General features: G+C 35.5%; 2 protein-coding genes across 4 annotated transcripts; one reads left to right on the top strand and one right to left on the bottom strand.

Annotated features, from left to right (window-relative positions):
• Positions 173-6,617, bottom strand: LOC18603299 (pre-mRNA-processing factor 19 homolog 1). 2 transcript variants are annotated; one of them, XM_007035184.2, is made up of 18 exons: positions 6,442-6,617; positions 6,269-6,354; positions 5,924-5,995; positions 5,770-5,832; positions 5,313-5,399; positions 4,668-4,812; positions 3,977-4,098; positions 3,746-3,862; positions 3,143-3,238; positions 2,992-3,051; positions 2,719-2,793; positions 2,509-2,613; positions 1,920-2,036; positions 1,742-1,819; positions 1,570-1,666; positions 1,220-1,271; positions 832-902; positions 173-749 (listed from the first exon to the last, which is right to left on the bottom strand). In XM_007035184.2, exons 1-18 carry the CDS (start codon positions 6,452-6,454, stop codon positions 634-636), a joined length of 1,572 nt encoding a protein of 523 aa, XP_007035246.2. In that variant the 5' UTR covers positions 6,455-6,617; the 3' UTR covers positions 173-633. The 2 variants fall into 2 exon arrangements, with proteins under 2 accessions (XP_007035246.2, XP_017975021.1); XM_018119532.1 differs by having other exon boundaries at positions 3,977-4,092.
• On the top strand, positions 11,958-16,010 carry LOC18603298. Of its 2 annotated transcripts, none has more exons than XM_007035183.2 (5): positions 11,958-12,204; positions 13,759-14,544; positions 15,066-15,254; positions 15,364-15,489; positions 15,570-16,010. In XM_007035183.2, exons 1-5 carry the CDS (start codon positions 12,163-12,165, stop codon positions 15,675-15,677), a joined length of 1,251 nt encoding a protein of 416 aa, XP_007035245.1. In that variant the 5' UTR covers positions 11,958-12,162; the 3' UTR covers positions 15,678-16,010. The 2 variants fall into 2 exon arrangements, with proteins under 2 accessions (XP_007035245.1, XP_007035244.1); XM_007035182.2 differs by lacking the exon at positions 11,958-12,204 and adding an exon at positions 13,212-13,664.

The raw sequence follows: 18,693 nt of genomic DNA, 5'->3' as shown, positions 1-18,693 counted from the left end.
TTGGACGTGTACCTCAGTTGTATTTGATAAAGTCATCTAAGGCAACCGTGGAAGATCCATTCTCCCAAAACGCATGATTATTCAGGCGAGTAAACTATCAATGACAATGGGGAATTGTTGGTGGACGATGCTACATCCCCTGTGATTACCACAGGGTGAGGGAAAGCGAGTCTAGCCTGATTAGCCAGCATGAATAGTGGCTCATAAGAAGAACAGAACCATCCACTCAGAGCATACAAATAAACAGTTAAGATGGCTACACAATAACAAAAATTTAAAATAAAGTTCCAATCAAGCGTAGGCTAGTAGAGGAAAATCCCATTAGTGACGTTTACAAATCTAGAGTTGAAAATTGTCTCTATGTTCTCTCCGATAAAGTGACATGATCGACTGGCTTTTCATTTCTTCAAAGATTTAGCTGATACACCGGCACATACACTTGCTGGAGGAAAGGACTGGCCAAAACTGGTAGAAGACATTCATGCCCTAGCCTCAAAAGCACAAAACTAAGGTTTAAATGGACCTCAAAATCTGGCGTTTAACTTCAACCATGAAACAATAACAGTCACAATTAGCAATTGCAAGGGTGTTCAGGACCAGGACTTCTCCCATATATGTCAAACAGAAGGCCTTTTATGACTCAGCTGAAGCATCATCTTCAGGAAGGCCGAATATGCGGAGGTTGCGATCCATTGATCCCACCGCCAAGTACCTTGCATCTGGACCAAATTTTACACAAGTTGCTCTACCTGCAAATAGACAAGAATAAGGCACTTCAACTTCAACTGACAATCAGAAATAATAATATACTTGAGGGAAGAGAAGACGAACCTGTGCCAGACAAATCAGGTAAAGTTTTGATGCAAGTCCAGTCTGCTTTGACGCTGCCAACTTGGTAAACTCTGGAAGCACAAAATTAAATCAGTACCAACAAGTAACATGGGAAAAGAAATTTTGAAATAATATAATGGAGAAGATGAGCCTGTGAGACAAGAGAGAAAGGAAGGACACAAGATTTCTGACAAGTGTACTATTAATAATTCTTTAAATTTTAGTTAAGACGTGTCCAATTATCACAAAAAAAAAAATCTCCAGACAGTTTCATAAGCATTCTATTGAAATTTCATTTACATACAACAGACCGTAAATCCAATTGAAGTTTTTGTCCAGAGAACTATCCTATGCCAAGACTGTATACAGAGGCCTTAAGAGCACCTACCTTATATCTGAGCCTGCAATTGCAAGGTAAGTTCCACTATGGTCGAAATCCACTGAAAAAAAAGAAAACAGAATTAAAGCTGTGCTGCTAAACCTAGCTCTTCATTATTGCCAACTCTGAACACAAGAAAGTGCACTTTGTTCATTCACTTTCTAATTTATGTTTTAAATCGGAAGTTGCTACTGAGGAAAGCCAGGAGTATATAGGAAAAACTAGTTTACTAGACAAAACAGTAAATGGGAGTATTATGTCAAAAAAATCAGAAATATTGCTTGCTCCTGAGAGTGAGCCAATAGGAGACAAGCTACTTATATAGCCATGCAGGGGTCTCTTAAAAAGATATTACATACCAGAGTTAGTTGGTGTGTCTTGATCATATAATTCAAATGATCGGAAGTTCTTCAATTTGCGCAGATCCCACAACTTAACACCATCATGTGCAGCAGTCTGCAGTTAAAACATAAATCAGATTACAGAATTCACAGCCATCAAGCTAATGAACAAATTTGGATAAGTGCTTACTGCAAGGAAGTAACCATTTTCTGAGAAAGATATGGCTGTTACTGCCCCAGTGTGACCATCAAAGTTGGCAACATTTCCCTGTAGGGTAATAAAATAAAGAAGAGAAAGTGGCTTTAAGAAAAGGGAACAGAATATCTGAAAACGTAAGTTCTGGTCTCCTAACACAGTTTCTACATACCCGACTCTTCACATCCCAAATTCTAACAGTAGCTTCGGTGGTGCCTGTCCCAAGGATGAGACCATCTGGATGAAACGCAGCAGATGTATAGCCCATGGAATTTGAAGGGTCTTCAACCTGCAGAAATAAAAATCTGACTATAATATCCTCTTCAAAATAATGAAACAGAAATTAGGTTCAAGATAAAAAAAATCATGTTGCCATCAGCTCCACCAGAAACGAAAACGATGACTACATATTTCCATTAAAAGTCCTTAAGACATTTAGGGGGAATTTGAATACATGATAGAAATTCACAAGAAACTACTAACAGTCCAAATAACACTATTGAGTACGTAACACCATTAAAACTTCACATTTTACCTTCTGAGCACTTCATAAATCAATTAAACACGAGTTCTATTTATTATAAAGAACCAAGCATTCAGGGTCAATTAAAAAGATCCAAATACTATATAAGAGTTACTGTTAATTAGTAAGAGACCAATTACTCCATTTACTTCAGGAGCAACAAAAATGTTCACTGTAATGGAAAACCTTACAGATCAGAGAGAGAGAGAGAGAAAGAGAGAGAGAGATGGATTAGGACCTGTGTCAAGCATATGCCAGAGGAAAGATCATAAAAGCACCATGTTGTGTCAAGGGAAGCAGTTACGAAGTAGTTATTTGTGGCATGGACTGTGACAGCTTGCACCTGAAAGAGTAGAAGGTAGATTTATTCTTATGTTCACAAGACAGCAAATAAACCAGAATCAGAATTTGATAATCATAGCATATGTGGATTCAAACATATATTCACCTCAGCTGTATGATCCTTCAAAATATGCCTGCAATCGTACTTTCCATCTTCAGACCCTTGCCAAATGCGAACAGTCTGCAACATTCAAAAACCAATCAAACTGAGATGCAAGCTAAAACATAAATAAAATATGGACCAGTTCAGTTATAATTAAATGATTAAGATGCCAACACTATATCCTATTAAAAAACATCTGTTATGGAGCATAAACATAAATAAGGATCACAAAAGAGGAACAAAAACTGGAACTTGAGACTTGAGAAATTGGCTTACCTTATCTGCTGATCCACTTAAAAAAACATCGTTCTGAGCTACAAATTTTACACTTGTAACCTACCCAAGAAGAATGTAGTCAGAAAATAAATTTCAAAAGAAAATGCAAACAACAGCAGCACTTGAACAAAACAGAGGAAACTGAATAAACCTTCTTCGAGTGACCACTAAGCGTTGATAAGATCTCTCCAGATGTTCGATCAAAGAGTACAGCACTTGAATCAATTCCTCCTGTGGCAACAATATCCTGACAACCAGAAGTAAAAGGATGTAAATGGACAAGCTTTGAAGAATAGTAAAAACATAAAATCCAGATCCTATACCAATTTACATTTTGCATTGTTATCTGTAAAACAGATTTCCATAATATACACTAATTCAGTGATTATAGCATTAGATAAATCCACTTGGCAGTTTGTACTCCTCTAAAAGCCAAAAAATGCAGTCACTAGACAGGCAACTGGCATAGGTTTTTCTGTTACATAGGCTGGATCAATATGGCATTAAAATATAATGAAAAGATAGGAAATAGCTAGTCTTACATCAACAAAAATGAAATTCGCTATAATCTTGGAAATAGCCTCTACATAAGTTCCAAATTTAACATTCAAACCTTGTTTCTAACAGATCTATTTTGGCAAGTAAATATCAAGTCCTCAATATGCAACCTCCAAAACATAATCATGTCCAGCCTAGAGAGGTGTATACAAAGTTTAGTTTCGTGAAAAGGATTTAACTAAAAGGAGTACCACACCTTTGAAAGATTGATATCAATTGAAGTGATCCCTGGTTTGTTTGTCTTGTGAAGGGGATGACTAGAAAGTTGTGTATACCTCTCCAAAGCATCAATGGGAGCCAATGTCGGAGGTATCTGAAGAGAACACACAAGAAAAAAATTTGAGGGAATGGATCTCAAAAATGATATGAAGATGTTATCTACAAAGAGATACTTGGAATTAATCAAAAGATAATGGATGAAGAGTACCTGGCGCTTTTTACGCTGTTGTGACAGAGCTGCGTTACATTCTGTTAACTCAGCAATAATACTATCAGAAATCCCAGGACGCATTCTCTTTGCCCCAGGCCCCATATCTACATCCTCTGCAGCTATGATCGAAAAAGCAAAACTCAAATAAGATACTAAGTTAGTTAGAGGTAAACAAACATTGATGGTAGGTGTCAAGTTTTAGTTTGACTATAATTCTTGATCTTATTTGACTAGGTTTCTTGTTTGTGTATAACATTGAGTAGTTGTATGACCTTAAACTTCTTATTCCACATCGAGTCATATTCTCATTCTACTTTGGACTTTTATACTATAAAAGTATATCTCTTTAGGCTTTAGAAGTGTGAGTAGTGCTTTCGGAGCTTTAGAAAGGTAACGGCTTGTAATTCTGTTTTTTGCTCTAGGTAGAGCTAGAGTGGTTTGGGTGAGTGTTCTTGAAAGGTTATTGAGAAAGAATGTGCAAGGGATCTTGGATTGGTTTGAAGAACCATAAAGATCAATTTATTATACTTTAATTTCTCAATAATAGAAGAAAAATTTTATTCCGTGGACATAGGCAAAAGGCCGAACCACGTAAATTCTTGTGTTTTTCTGTTTGCTTGATTTCTCTAGGTATAATCTTTGTTGTTACTTGGGCAATTTTCATAACAAAAAGGTACTAAGAAAGAACCTCGCTTTCCATTGGTAAGAGCAGAAACATTGGCAGTAACTGCCGATGCTGGCAAGGGTGCCTGCCTTTCAGCCTGTGCAAGTAATGACCTGGCTTCATCCCTTTCCTTTTTAAGTCTTGCAATCACACGGCAGGCAGCATCATGCTGCATAAAATAATAATAATGATTTGAACTACATTACTTAGATAAAACTTAAAGAATCAGAAAGAAAAAACAGCAAAATTCATATCCATTTATTATCAGTTTTAATAACCTCATAGATCTTAAAAAGAGATCTTTTATCAGTTTACAGTTGAAAGTAAACATTTTTAAAGCAAAGCATCCACAATAAAGAAACTGCAACACCGACTCTACATCAATACTCAAGGCTAAAACGAAAGCCCTTATACAACAATTGAGCTAAATTACTCAGCTTCTTTGGGAATTTTAAAAGAAACAAAACCATTGGCAAGATTTTGACAAAAAGAGCTCATACCAGATTATCAAAAGGATTCTTTTTCTTCAATATAGACTAGGTTACTAACATATAAAACTCATGCTCTTTGTAATGCAGTGATATAACATAACATACAAAAACCAATAAATGAAATTATTATAGGAATCTAAAAAGGATAATTAGACACCGCTAACCTACTTGTTGTTACCTGGTAGAGTGCATGACTTAGCTCTTGCCTTGCTGCATGTAGCTGCTGCTCCAGTGCAAAATTGGATAGCATTAAAGCATCCCATTCCTGCAATGAGGAAAGTAAGACAATATCAGAAGCAAAACAATAAAGAAAATTTGGTGTAAACATGATAAGATGTATTGTGTAAAGCAGAAATTACATTGGTAACAATTCCAATAAAAAAAAGGAATTATATGAAGAGCATTCATTTCTAGCTAAAAACAAAGTGGCAATATAAGACCCCTACTGTAAAATCAACAGCAGAATTGTTACAAAATTACACAGAAGAAGTGAAAATCCCCCCTCCCCACCATGCACTCGCATGAATACAAGCATAACAATGGAAAGGATAGTCTCAAAGAATGATGTACATAATGAACTAATTCAAACAAAAAAACTGAAAAAAGAAAGGTATATATGAATCAGGAAAACATACATTCTGAAACATTCCAAGCATCCCAGGAATGCTAGCCGCTGTTAACGATCTGGGCTTTACAATCTGCATCAAACACCATAAAAACAAACAAATCAGCTCACAAAGAAGCAATGAAAGCAAGTACTTGAAAGGTAAACATCAGTAGTAAAATCACCTTGCCGGCTTTGACCGGGACAATGTCGTCCATTGTAAGCGGTTCCCCTGTAACCGGACACTTCCCATAATCCTAATTAAAACAGCAAAAGATATATTCTATCAAACACGCAGCTAATTCATCCAAAATTTACGCAAATAACGATACAGTTCCAATATAAATCTAACAAAAAAAAATCAACTTTCAGAACAAAAAAAGAACTTTAAAAGAAAAAACTTCAGGCAAATTTACAGTTTTCTAAGCAGTAAAAATTAAAAAAAATTAAATTGAAAGTAAAATTTTCAGTAACCAAACAGAAACCCTAGAAACTAAAAAAGAAACAGAAAGAGACAGAGAGATGCGAACCGAAATGTGTCGTTCGATTAAGCGTTTCTCGTAAAGCAAGCCGGATTTCTTGGAGACGACGGGCTCTTCCGGCACCTCGCCGGAGACTGCACGGACAACCCAAAAACTCAGATCAAACAGCGCTTAACAAAAGAAGAAAAAACTAAGGAGAGAGAAAGAGAGAGCGCGCTTACTTGAACAGTTCATGGTGAAAGCGGAATTAGGGTTTTTCCTATCCCTTCTTTCTTAGCAGTGAACGCCGCTGAAAGAAATGCAAAAACTATTCGGTAGGCAAAATGAAGAAGCAACAGCAGCAGCAGCCACAGCCACGAACTAGCAGCTAAAAAAGAGAGTGAGAACGAAAAAAGAAATGAAGGAGGGAGAGCCGAAGAAAAATAATAAAAGCAAATCAAGACGGGTCAACCCATTAGGGATATTTTATGATTCAATTGGGCCTATTTCTGGCCCAATATACCAGATCCAAATTTGGGCCCTTATATATAATTTTGGATCAGACGTTAATTTCTTATTCCCTGGAAGCCTGCTGCCTAATCATTGGTACAATATTAGGCTTAAATACAATAATAAAGGAATTATCTCGCTTACATGTAAAGTTAACTTTTTTATTATATAAAAAAATTATTTTTTTCATATTTATATAAATCTTTAACTCTAACTAAAAATATAATCTGATTTTATAATTTCAACTATCATATAATTTAATCATGATAGTTATCATATTATCAAGTCACATATCACGTGGATAAAAAAATCGACTGATCTTAATTGTTGTTATTTTTAATTAAAGTAAATTTTTTTTAGGTACAATAATAAAAAAATATTGAGGTTTTGTCTCTAGTTATAGAACTTTTTTAGTATTTAAGCCTTGTTATTACCAAGTCATTTTAGCAACCTAGCCTGGTTTATATAATTGGCTTTAACAGCTGGCTTTGAAATTTGCAACGTTCTGGAAACTTTAGATGGGTTTGGTTGATGAATGCTATGTCTTTGTATGCATTTTATGTGACAGTAACGACACTCAACCCATCTTTTTATCTGTTTTTTTCTGGTGCTTTTGATCAGAGAACATGGTTTATATATCTTGTGGGGTTAAGGGAAGTTCAGTAGCAGAGTTGGGATCCCATCCGGCAGGCCTCAGGTCATCCCTTTGGAAGTTGGTGACATAGTTGCAGTGATACTAAAACGAATCTGTTCAAAGATTTGGGGCAGAAATTCTCTTGGAAAAATATCAGCAGACTTGAAATGCCCGTGGGTCGAGTCATAGATAGATTAGTTGAGAGTGCAGGTTTTACCCTGATTGGGAAGAACATTGTAGAGATATAAACATGAATATTTTCCAAAATGTGTATTTGCCAGTTTATACTCGTTTTGCATTAAAAAAGTGAGACACTCAAACTGCTAAAAAATTTCAGATTATTGGTTTGTTTACTGCTTCAAAGCAGAGTATGTGACTGGTAAAGGAGTAAGGCAAGATATATTCGCTGGCAAATTGGCCTTAAGTAGGTATAAATCTTGCTCAGACATCAATGTCAATCTTTCTTAGCATATGGCTCGCATGAATGATCTGATCTTAAACAGAGGAACATTGTGTGAAAACAAGGGCAGGCAGATGCCTGATGTCTTGATGTTAGATTCCCTCACACCAAGAAGCTGCTTAAGAATTTAAGATTAAGTGAATAAATCACTTTACTTTCGATTAATAGGAGCATAGAATCTGCACTTCAGCTTTTAATGAACCAGATTGGGTTTCCATCAGGTTAAAGCACCAGCAATGAAAAGCTGGGAACAGGTATTCAAAATTCAGCAGAGAAAGTGAACAAAATTTGGACTGAAAGCTGATTGGGAAAAGATTGATGCTGTACAACATGATCACACTGGGAATTGTTGACAACATCGTTAGAAAGGTGGCATCTAACACGACAGGAGTAAAATCTATTGGATTGCATTAAGAGCTGGGGAACAAATCCATCTTCACTTTTGGCCTCTTGCATGTGGTGCTTTAAGGAAAAGAGATGGGACTGCAGATTGTCTGTAGCCAAATCGTTGGGTAGAAAAGTATATTAGTAATCCATGTTTACAGGTGAATTCCTTTTTGCCTTGAATAATTATCATAACCTTAAGACACTGCTCTAGATATCATTTTTTTAATTAACAGCTACGGGGAAAACCTTCAAAGAATGAGTAATTAATCTGTGAAATCTTTAATTAGAAAAAAGAGGCAGCATGTTAATTTCTTACCCTCCCATGCATATTTTTACTGGTCTGAAAGATTTTTGCAGTTTGACATTGCATTTGCATTGCAATGCTTTAAAACCAGTTTGACATTGCATTTGCAGTCTGAACCAACTACAGTGCCAAACCAACCCTTAGTCAATGCTGCTTAATTTGGCTAGACATTTCATGCTATACTAGCGTTTACTGCAATATACATATATATATATATATAGGAAAGAGACCTTTGGTTTAAAGCATGGGGATTAGCCATAAGAAAAAGCATAACATCATGCAACATTGCAGCAAAGGCATGCTTAAAACTACTAATCATACTGCTACGCATCATCTGCTTATGAGAGTGTCTCTCTCCCAAGTCTAGTATCGAAAAGCATAAGTGCTTCCATGGGAATAAGATTTATCCCTGCATTTCCTGACTCCTTCTATCCCCTCAACGCCAAGAATCTATGTCATCTTTTGTGTGTGAGTGAGAGCCGTGATAAGGTACAACATAATCTTTTATTCCAAGCCTAGCTAGGATAGTTTTGCTTTCTTATAATTGTTCTGGCCATTTAGTAAGAATATTTTTCACTCTAGGAAAGAATTTCCATCAAACAAGGAAAAACCAATTCATGCTAAACGAATTTTTTTACCAAAAAGGCAAGATGGAAGCTCTATGGAATAGGTTGCATTGCCATAGAAGGTGGTGAGGATTGATACAGACTAGAGAATTCGACCAAAATTGCATAAAGTTGGTGTCAAAGATAAGTTAGGTGGGTGATGGAAACCCTAGCATAATACATGTACACCCCATAGCTAGATAAATTTTTAGACTTAGAGCGTGACCCAAACCCATAATCTTGTGACAAGCAAGCAGAGATAAAATTCCTGTTCTATACACATAACACTCTATGGAAAGACCTTGAGAGAGGGTAAATTGCTACTCCAAAGCAACCTAGTGCATAAACTTTTTTGGGTCAAGGGGATGCTTGTGTAGTAGGTCTGTCTTTTCCAAAGACCAGGGAATCGAAAGGTGGAGCCAGAGCCAACATCTTGGTTGGAGTTTTGTTCTGTTGCCAAATTTTATGTTTGTGCTTCTTTTTATCATGTTTTGGACTGGTACTCACATACACTCTCTAAACATATTTTTCTATCCTAAATTCTTAATCAATTGCTTGAATCTTGAAAAAGAACCCAAAAGTGACAGTACGGTGAGTATTGAGAGATTGAGAGCAGCCCTTTAAAAGGTGAGAGAACAATTCAGAAGTAGGCCTTAGCCTGATGCTTCACGGGGCAGTGTCTTCCAACCAACCATTTCTCCGGACCCAAAATTTCCTAGAAAATGTAAGAAAAGCTTGAATTTCCTTTCCTTGTTTCCAACTTGAAAAAATCTCAAGAAAATGGCTGTATAATCTTCTTGTTCCATTCAACGTTGTTATTTAAATGAAAACACGAAAAGTATACAAATTTAAAACTTCATCGACGATATATAAAACAATCATCTTAAAACATATTTACCATTTGAAGTTTACCGAGACAATGAGATTCTTCCTATCAATGTCAATTTATATAAAAATGCCAACTTGTGAAGAAGGGTACCATACAAACTCCTTCATGAGCATGGATCACGGAAAGCCAGGGGGGCACATGGAGGGTTATGAAAAACCTAGTATACCTAACTCATTAAGTTGGAACCTGAATGGGGTTTGATTTTGGTCTATAAGGGTGTATATAGACAACAATTATACCTATACAAGGCTGAGAGAGATGTTTGGTTAAGCATGCATTTGAACAACATTTTCCATTGCCTTACAAACATACAAGAATTAGAGAAGTAAAAAAAAAAAAAGAAGATTTCATTGTTTCATTCTTAGAAGCTTTGCCTAAATTAAATCTAGTTAATTATGCTGAGTTTTCTTGCTTTCACCCATTTTTATTTTTTTTTTAACTTTTACATGCGGGTATTGTATTCGATATTAATATATATATATATGTATATTCATATTTAAAGAATCAAGTCCGAATCTCTAATCTCCGATAACAAAATTTTCTCTTCTTCTTACATTTTCTTTTCGTAAAAGCATTTATTTTATACATTTATGAATGTGAATGTCCCCAACTTGAGGGAAATCTTTTTTTTTTTTCAATAATTGAAAGCATTTGGCTTTATTCCCAACAAATACTCATTATTCTAATTAATACATCTTCTTACTTTTATTGTTGAAAAGCTATTCTACACGGATCTATAGTGGGGGAAAAAGTGATCCCAAAGTGCATGGAAACACAAGTTTTAGCTTATCAAGGAAACTTTGGAATTTGGCAGTCCCTTTATAAAGCATTTGGTAAACCGTTTAATACTTAAAATGAAACCCCTCCCCACCTTCATTTTGTGGCAACTTTTAATCTCTTTTCTGGGCTACATCTGCACCCTGTTTAAAACTTTGATACAACCAAGACATAAAGCTATATGCACCAATCAATTTCAACACCTATGGCTAATGAAAAGCAAATTCGTTCACTCTATAATATAAAATCGAAAAAACGAAACGAATATATTACATAAATAATTTAATTTTATCGTTATGATTTACATTGATAAAACACTTAAAATGCACATGGTAAGATTTATTTTTTTTTTTTCAGGAGTGTTAGCCATGAAAAGACCCGAAGAACAAGAAAAGGACATTAAGCAGGTGATGGGTACATTGCTCTATACTTCTTCTTCAACACAGCCTGCCAAAATCTATTACCTGGACAAGACATTTCTATGTTAAATCATTATCATGTGGCTTTAAGGGTTGAGCCAAATTGGAATCAGGTGACATTTGCTTCATCTCTATCCTTTGTTGACAAAACCCAACATCATCAAAAAAATTCCTATGCCATATTTATTCCAAGGTGCTATACATTCAGCCATTGTCGTGTACAAGTGATAAAATCCCCATGACCAGCACTATTGTTCTGTAGTGACTGTGTGGAATTGTATTAACAAGCGGGTTATCGGGGGAAATTTTCGGTTAAGAAAAGAAAGTTGTTGGATTCCAAAGAAACAAACAGGCGAAAGAATGGGGTAAGGGCTTGGTCAACTTGATTTCGCCTAGACAAAAAAAAAAAAAATCGAAGAAGTCGATGCCACGTCAACCGACATAGCCACTTGTCACATATTCCATGTGTCGCCATGGTAAAATGCCACGATGGCAGGGAGTAAACTCTTGGTCCATCGTAATTCTCGTGTTGACACAGAAGAGTAAGCCAGGGTGGCAAGCCACTTTCGGACAGCGCAAAGAAACATTTGCCTTAGAGTTTTTCCCCCTCTCTCTCTCTATATATAACTAACTTTTGACACCCCATACCTTCCATTTTCTTAGCTAACTCACAACGTTTTTCTTCTCAAACTTACACCCCAAAAACTAAAAATCTGTTTTTTTTTTTCTTCCCTCTTTCTTTCTCTCCATAAACCGAAAAAAACCAAACAAAACTTTTTCTTGTTTCGTTTCTTTCGTCTTATAATATCTTCGTTTTTCTTGTTCAAATGGGTTTGTCTCTATCCTCCACCTTAGCTTATTACATTTTAAGAATAAGGGTGTAATTCAGTAGCAAGATATATATTTGCTGGTTTTTATCATTCTTAAGGCAGCTTGATTCATCAGGTTCATTGAGAAAAAGGGAAAAAAAAAAAAACCATGTTGCAAGACGTGATTCATCCACCGGAGCAGCTTCCCATTGTAATTCTCCGAATTCTTTGAACCATTTTTCTTCTTCATGTCATTTGCATTATATTAGAAATATCATTTGGTTTTGTTTTTCGTTTGAATATGTCTGCAAAAATTATAGTGCCAACTAATTAGGAACAAAGATTCTTTTCGTTAATGGGATTGGTTTCTTGCATCTTTACAAAGGGTTACGTGAGCTTATGTCTAATACTTTGATTGGGATGATATAATTCTAAAGCTGTATTCACTTGATTTACATTATCTTTTTGGTTCCTTGTTGCGTTCTCCCTAATGTTTTTTGCCTTTTTTCTTTTCATGTCATTTTCGGCTCCTATCATTTTCATGCTTCTTTTGTTTCCTTGTTCCACCTTTCATTATAAATATGTATTCGTTCAAAGTGAAATACAAGATAGGTGGCTCTGACCAAAATAATGGCACTGCGTCAGTTTTAGGCTTTGTTTCATTTCTTTTCATTGATTGAAAGAGTCATAGTTTGCCACGAGATTGTCTCCGGGGATATCATTTCGATCTTCTGAGAAATAACCATTTACCCTCATGTCAAAGCTGTCATTATCTTAGGAGGAGCAGCATCTCCTAATCTAATCCTGTTGTTTTCCTGATCGTTGTTTCAACTTTTCTTTTGATCACTATGGAATAAGTAACTTTTCATGCTTCTTGTTTAAGCTTTTCTAATTGTGATTCTCCCTCCTTCTCTTTTTTTTTTTTTGTTTTCCTTTTAGTGAGATTGGGTGAAAGACTCTTAAGGACAGCATCTCACATGGATAACATAAATGGGTTCTTGTAGTGTTCTTTCAATTCCAATTGTTTGTTTAAAGTTGGCTCTTTTTTCTATAAACTGAACAAAAATTAACATAGCATTAACTTCCCTCTTTGTTAAATGCTTCTGATTTTTTGCAAACACTGGGGTACTTTGAGTTCATACATGTCACATGGAGCACAGATACACAAATCTTTTTCTTCTTTGTACGAAATATCCACTATCAGGTTATCCTCCTTATGAGATTGATCTTATATGTTTCTGATCAAAAATGGAAACCAGATTGCTGCATAGCAACCACACCCATGAACTTGGTAGATGTCAATCATCGGTCCATCAAATTCCCTTCCTGCATCCAGAGAAAAAAAAAAGAGTTCTATTCTGAAACAAAAAAAGGGTAATACTAAAAAATTATTCAATGAAAAATGTAGTTAAACAATAGGCAGCTCATGGCATAGCCTAGTTGTTAACCTCATCTCTACTCAGACTTGGAAGTTCCAAGTAGCTCGCCCTTGTTGACCCGAGTGCTGAAAATTCAGGTTCTTTAGAGAGCATTGAGTTTAAAGTGTAACAGTTTCTTTCTCAAACTGTGTCTGATTAGACAGATCTTGTTGATCGGTAAATTAGAATTAGATTTCAAACCCCATCTGATGAAAATATGAAGAATCACGATGGTTGTATGGCTAAAGAAAAGGTTATTGAGCTTTGCATATGTTGCAGTACTGCTGTAATAGTTAATTATGTAACTTTTTTTGATCTATCTAAACATTGTTTTCACTGTTTTACAGGATGATATACCAAGCCCGATTAGTGGTCCAATTTTCGATTTTTCTGATCCTGATCTTTTCTCAGAAGCCCTGCAAAACTCTGAGGTCACTTCGTCTAATTATTGCTATGAAGAGAACTCCTCCTATGGCAATAATCTTACCATACCACCAGACATTGAAAAACTCAATGGCTACCAAGATAACAATGGAAATACTAACTCAGCGACCCCCACTGCCACCAGCACTACCACCACCACTACAAGCACCAACACAACCGCCACAGCAGCCACTAACCATAACAATAGCAATCTGTCCATAATCTTTGATTCCCCAGATGAGATCGACAACGACATTTCTGCTTCTATTGACTTCTCTCAATCCCCTTCTTTTTCTGTGCCTCCATTTCTAACTCAACAAGACCAATTTGACCTATCTTTAGTGCAATCTCAAATCCAATTAGCTGATGTTGCAGCTGATGGGCTCTCACAGTACACTGCTGACCCTGTTGCCCCTCTTATGGGGCTTCCGTTACCATCTGTTTTCGATGAAGATTGCTTGTCTTCTGTGCCTTCTTATGTACCTTTAAACCCATCATCTCCTTCTTGCTGTTTTCTTAGTCCTGCCATGGCTACTTTCATGCCTGCTGGGGCTATGACTACTGCATTGTCTGCTGACAGTTCTGGGATTTTCGCTGGGAGCATTCTCATGGGTTCTGAACTGCAACCACAAGAGTTGGAGTATCAGGGTGATAATGGAATTTTCTGTCCAGATTCAGTGCAGCGCGTTTTTAACCCTGGAGACTTGCAGGTACTTGTTTAGTTTCAACATTTGATAATAAATCGGAGCAGTTCCTTAAGATTGCAGTTTGCAGAACTTCCTCAAGTAGTTTTTGTCCATAGTTTTTCACTCAACTAGTTTTTGTCCTCATAATGATTGACAGTTTTTCACTCAACTAGTTTTTGTCCTCATAATGATTGACTACAAGTTGAAAACCATTACTAATAGATGGTCCTTACATGGAACTGCTTGGCATGGAAGGTAACTGCCAAACATTGAATTTAAGAATCAGGGGATATTTAGGGAGGCTTCTGGTCCCCCTTCCATTTGACCAAGCTTAAATTCCTGATGAATTTTCATTCACCTGCATTCATAGGAGCATGATTTTGGACTAAACCAAAGAGAACCACGTACTTTCTTTGAGAATTCATCCCCAACATGTCATCCCAAAAAGAGGGTGGAAAAAGACCCAACCTGTTGCATTTTAGGATTAAAAAAAGCAACTACAATTCATTTAACTTTGCAATCTTTCTATGTGATTGTTCCAAAAGGCCCTCAGCAGTGAGAGTCAACAACTGGTGGGAGCGGCTGCCAGCTCTACTCCTTTAGCATCAGAGATCTCGAGTTTGGAAGATTCAACTTTCAACAAAGTAGGGAAACTTTCTGTTGAACAAAGGAAGGAGAAGATCCATAGGTACATGAAGAAAAGGAACGAGAGGAACTTCAGCAAGAAAATCAAGGTCCCTTCTCTCTACGCTCTAATTTCAACATCTATATGCATGCAATTTACTATATTAATTATTTAATATCTCTTTCTTCTCACCTAAATTTTTACAACCAAATCTGCAGTATGCCTGCCGCAAGACGCTAGCGGACAGCCGACCTCGAGTTAGAGGACGATTTGCAAAGAATGATGACTTTGGAGAGACCCCTAGGCAAGCCTGTAGCAATCATGAAGAAGATGATGATGATGAAGTAAGTTTGTTTTCCTTGAATTGCACTGCCTAATTATTCTTTCTGATACTTACTGATACTTTGCTTTCATTTCCCAACAGGTTGTTGTGAAAGAAGAGGAAGACATGGTTGATTCCTCAGATATCTTTGCTCATATTAGTGGTGTCAACTCCTTCAAATGCAATTACCCTATCCAGTCCTGGATTTGAATAGTTTTTCATTAACAACAAGTCTACTAAAATTTTGCAGGACCCCTGTTTCAGACAGGATTTCTTCATCCGGGTTTGGTTTTAAAAAAAAATCAACAAAAAGGGAAAAAAAAAAGGAAATAATTGGGTCCTATGGTATACAAATAATCAAGTCAGGATACCATAGACAGTGAATAAAAAATTTGTAACTTTTTGTAGATATGTATATCAGCCCCACTTGTATCAAGTTCAATGTCTGTAATCTGCACAATTAACAATCCTAAGGCATTCTACTTGCCAGAAATCACTAGCTGAAGAGATTAATTTATGTTAGAGTGTGAGTTCAAACAAACACTTTCTATTGTTGGAATTGCTTGACTCATCTAGTACTACATTAATTTCTTCGAAGTGAAAACATTGGATGTTGCTTGTTGATGCCTTCATCTCAGTTCATGTACACATTTTTGTAGTCTAATCTACCTTTTTTTGGATTGGCAAATGGCAATGCATTTTTATTTTATTTTATTTTATTTTTTGCTTTTTTTAGGCATATTCTCAGTGTGAAAATGGCTACTTGGATACAATCTTGCATATGACTAGTGGGCTTTATCAAGCGTAGGCCTACAACTGGTCATGCATCAACCAAACCCAAGTCTTGCTCGAGAAATGCTGAGCCCAAGCCTTACCAACAATGTTTTCTTCCTTTAGAAAATGAAAGCTGTTTTCCATTTGCATGTCTCCTATGTTGTTGTGTTCATTGCTCCAAGTGAAATGAAACACATGTTACTCACTCAATTAAAGTCAAAAACAGAGACTGACCTATAAATTCAAGGGTACAAAAAGGTATTATTTGACCTTTCTTATTCTCCACTCCTCAAATCCCTTCCATCTTCAATGAATGTGAGTTTTACACCTTTGACCCAAACTAATTGCATGGTTCCCATGAAATATTTCATTAGTTACATTGATTTAATCCTATAAATTTGTGGGTATTGCCTTTTTAGATGTTGAAAAATTAATGGCAATAGCATGGTATTTGTTCTCCCTCAAGGTTTATATATGTTCTAGCTAAGTTCAAAAAGTCTAACAAAGTAACATCTACAACCCAAAGTTGAATATTAATAATTGTCTACAATGCTTTATATCTTCAAGTACAAACTTAGTATGATGCCATTGCCATTGAGGACCGAATGGAGTTGGTATACATCCCATGAAACAACTGTTGTCCATCATGCTGACTATCATAGTATTTTTTTTTTTGGTTTAATTATCTCTAATTAGCATAATCATTGTAATCAGATTCAATGAAAGTGTAGGCAATAGGGGTCATGATCAAACCCTGGAAAATTAAGCCCCTGAATACAATAATTGGACTCTAATGGGGTTTGACAAAAGGGAAACATAGGGGAGAGTTAGGTATACATGAGCAAGACAACAAAAAGGGGGTATTCATGTATTTGTCAAAAGAGGTTGTTGGGTAGGCGGTTCCTAAGAAGATCGAAAGGGTTTGTTCAATTTAAAACTAGATAGCTTGATTTTTGATTGAGTCAATAATTGTCTAATATATGATCTTATTGGACCCACTTTTCTTTTTAAATTTTTATTTTGAATATTCAAATTGCCGGGAATTTGGGGGATTAGACGATTGAAAATATATGCACCATTAACCATTGTGTATTTTTTTTTTTGCCGGGCTTAAAGTACTCCCAATGTATAGACAAAATGAAAAATCAAATCATGTAAATTTTTTTTTTAAAAAAAATGAAATGCCGGGAAATATTTTCAATTTATTTTTCATTGTCTTGTATTTTAATTTTCAAAATTTTTTAATATTTATTTCGATAAGTTAATGACATAGTTTCAAATGATTGGAGATTCCTTGTCTTCTTAAGTTACAACTATATATATTACCTTTAAGTTTTAAAAAACTCTTGTATTATGGTCCTTTCTTCAATTAAGTTTTTTTATTATATTTAAATAAATTTTTAAATTTTGAATTAGGTTTAAATAAGTGTTTAATCATCATCAGACCTAATGCCGATTAATTTCTTTTATTCATGTGGCATATGCTTTTTTTAGAGAAGAGGAATTCGAACTTATATTTTTTAAGTAGGGAGATTATGCATTAATTAATAAACTAAATGTTTAGAGACATATAACTTGACGAGTTAACAAAACAAAAATAGATTTTATGTATTTAACTTTGTTATCATCACATGATCATATTAACTTATCAAGTCATATGTTACCTAATAAAAAAAAAATCAAAACCAACTGATATTGGTGTGATACCCTACATTTCACATCAATATAAATGTGATTGTTAAGAATTATGTAATAATTTAACTCCATCACTACTAACAACTTGAGTTTAAACTTTTGAAGATTATGTGATTTAGACTCAAAAATTGTTAGACTAGTGTTTAGGCTTGGATCGTTAATGATTATTAATTTTTCAATAAAGCTCGTTTGGATTTAAATCAAAATTTAAAGACTTGTTTAAATGAAATAAAAAATTTGAATAAAGAACCATAATACAAGAGTTTGTTTTAGATGTAATTTTCCAAGTAGGAAACAATGCCATGAAAATTCCTCATTCTCACATCACATCTAAGGCAAAATGGATTTTCCGATGAAACTTCACTTTCATATCGAATGAATTGATGTAAAAGAGAGCCATGGAAAACTTCCATGGGAGCGTATAGTCTCAGGCTACATTAGTCTAAACTACACTGAAAGGATAGAAGAATAGCTCTGAGGTTGTCTGATGTGGTAGTTAAATATCAAATCCTACATGCAATTTCTCAAGCCTTTCTTTATCACATTTGATGCAAATGAAGACCAAAAATCCCATGCATAACATGGAAGGTCAAACACTGTTGGACCTAATGAAATAATGGGGTTTTGAAATTTTGTTTTGATTTGAACAGGAGACACAAATTTGGATGCGCCAATAGGAAGGTTTTTGGTTTTCCATGTCATGGCACCATAGTTCCTAGTTAGTGGAGGAACCATTTCACATGTTCTTGACTTATTG

The sequence above is a fragment of the Theobroma cacao genome, chromosome 4 (assembly GCF_000208745.1).
Source record: "Theobroma cacao cultivar B97-61/B2 chromosome 4, Criollo_cocoa_genome_V2, whole genome shotgun sequence".
NCBI classification, from domain to species: domain Eukaryota; kingdom Viridiplantae; phylum Streptophyta; class Magnoliopsida; order Malvales; family Malvaceae; genus Theobroma; species Theobroma cacao.
This window is presented reverse-complemented; position numbering and strand designations above follow the sequence as displayed.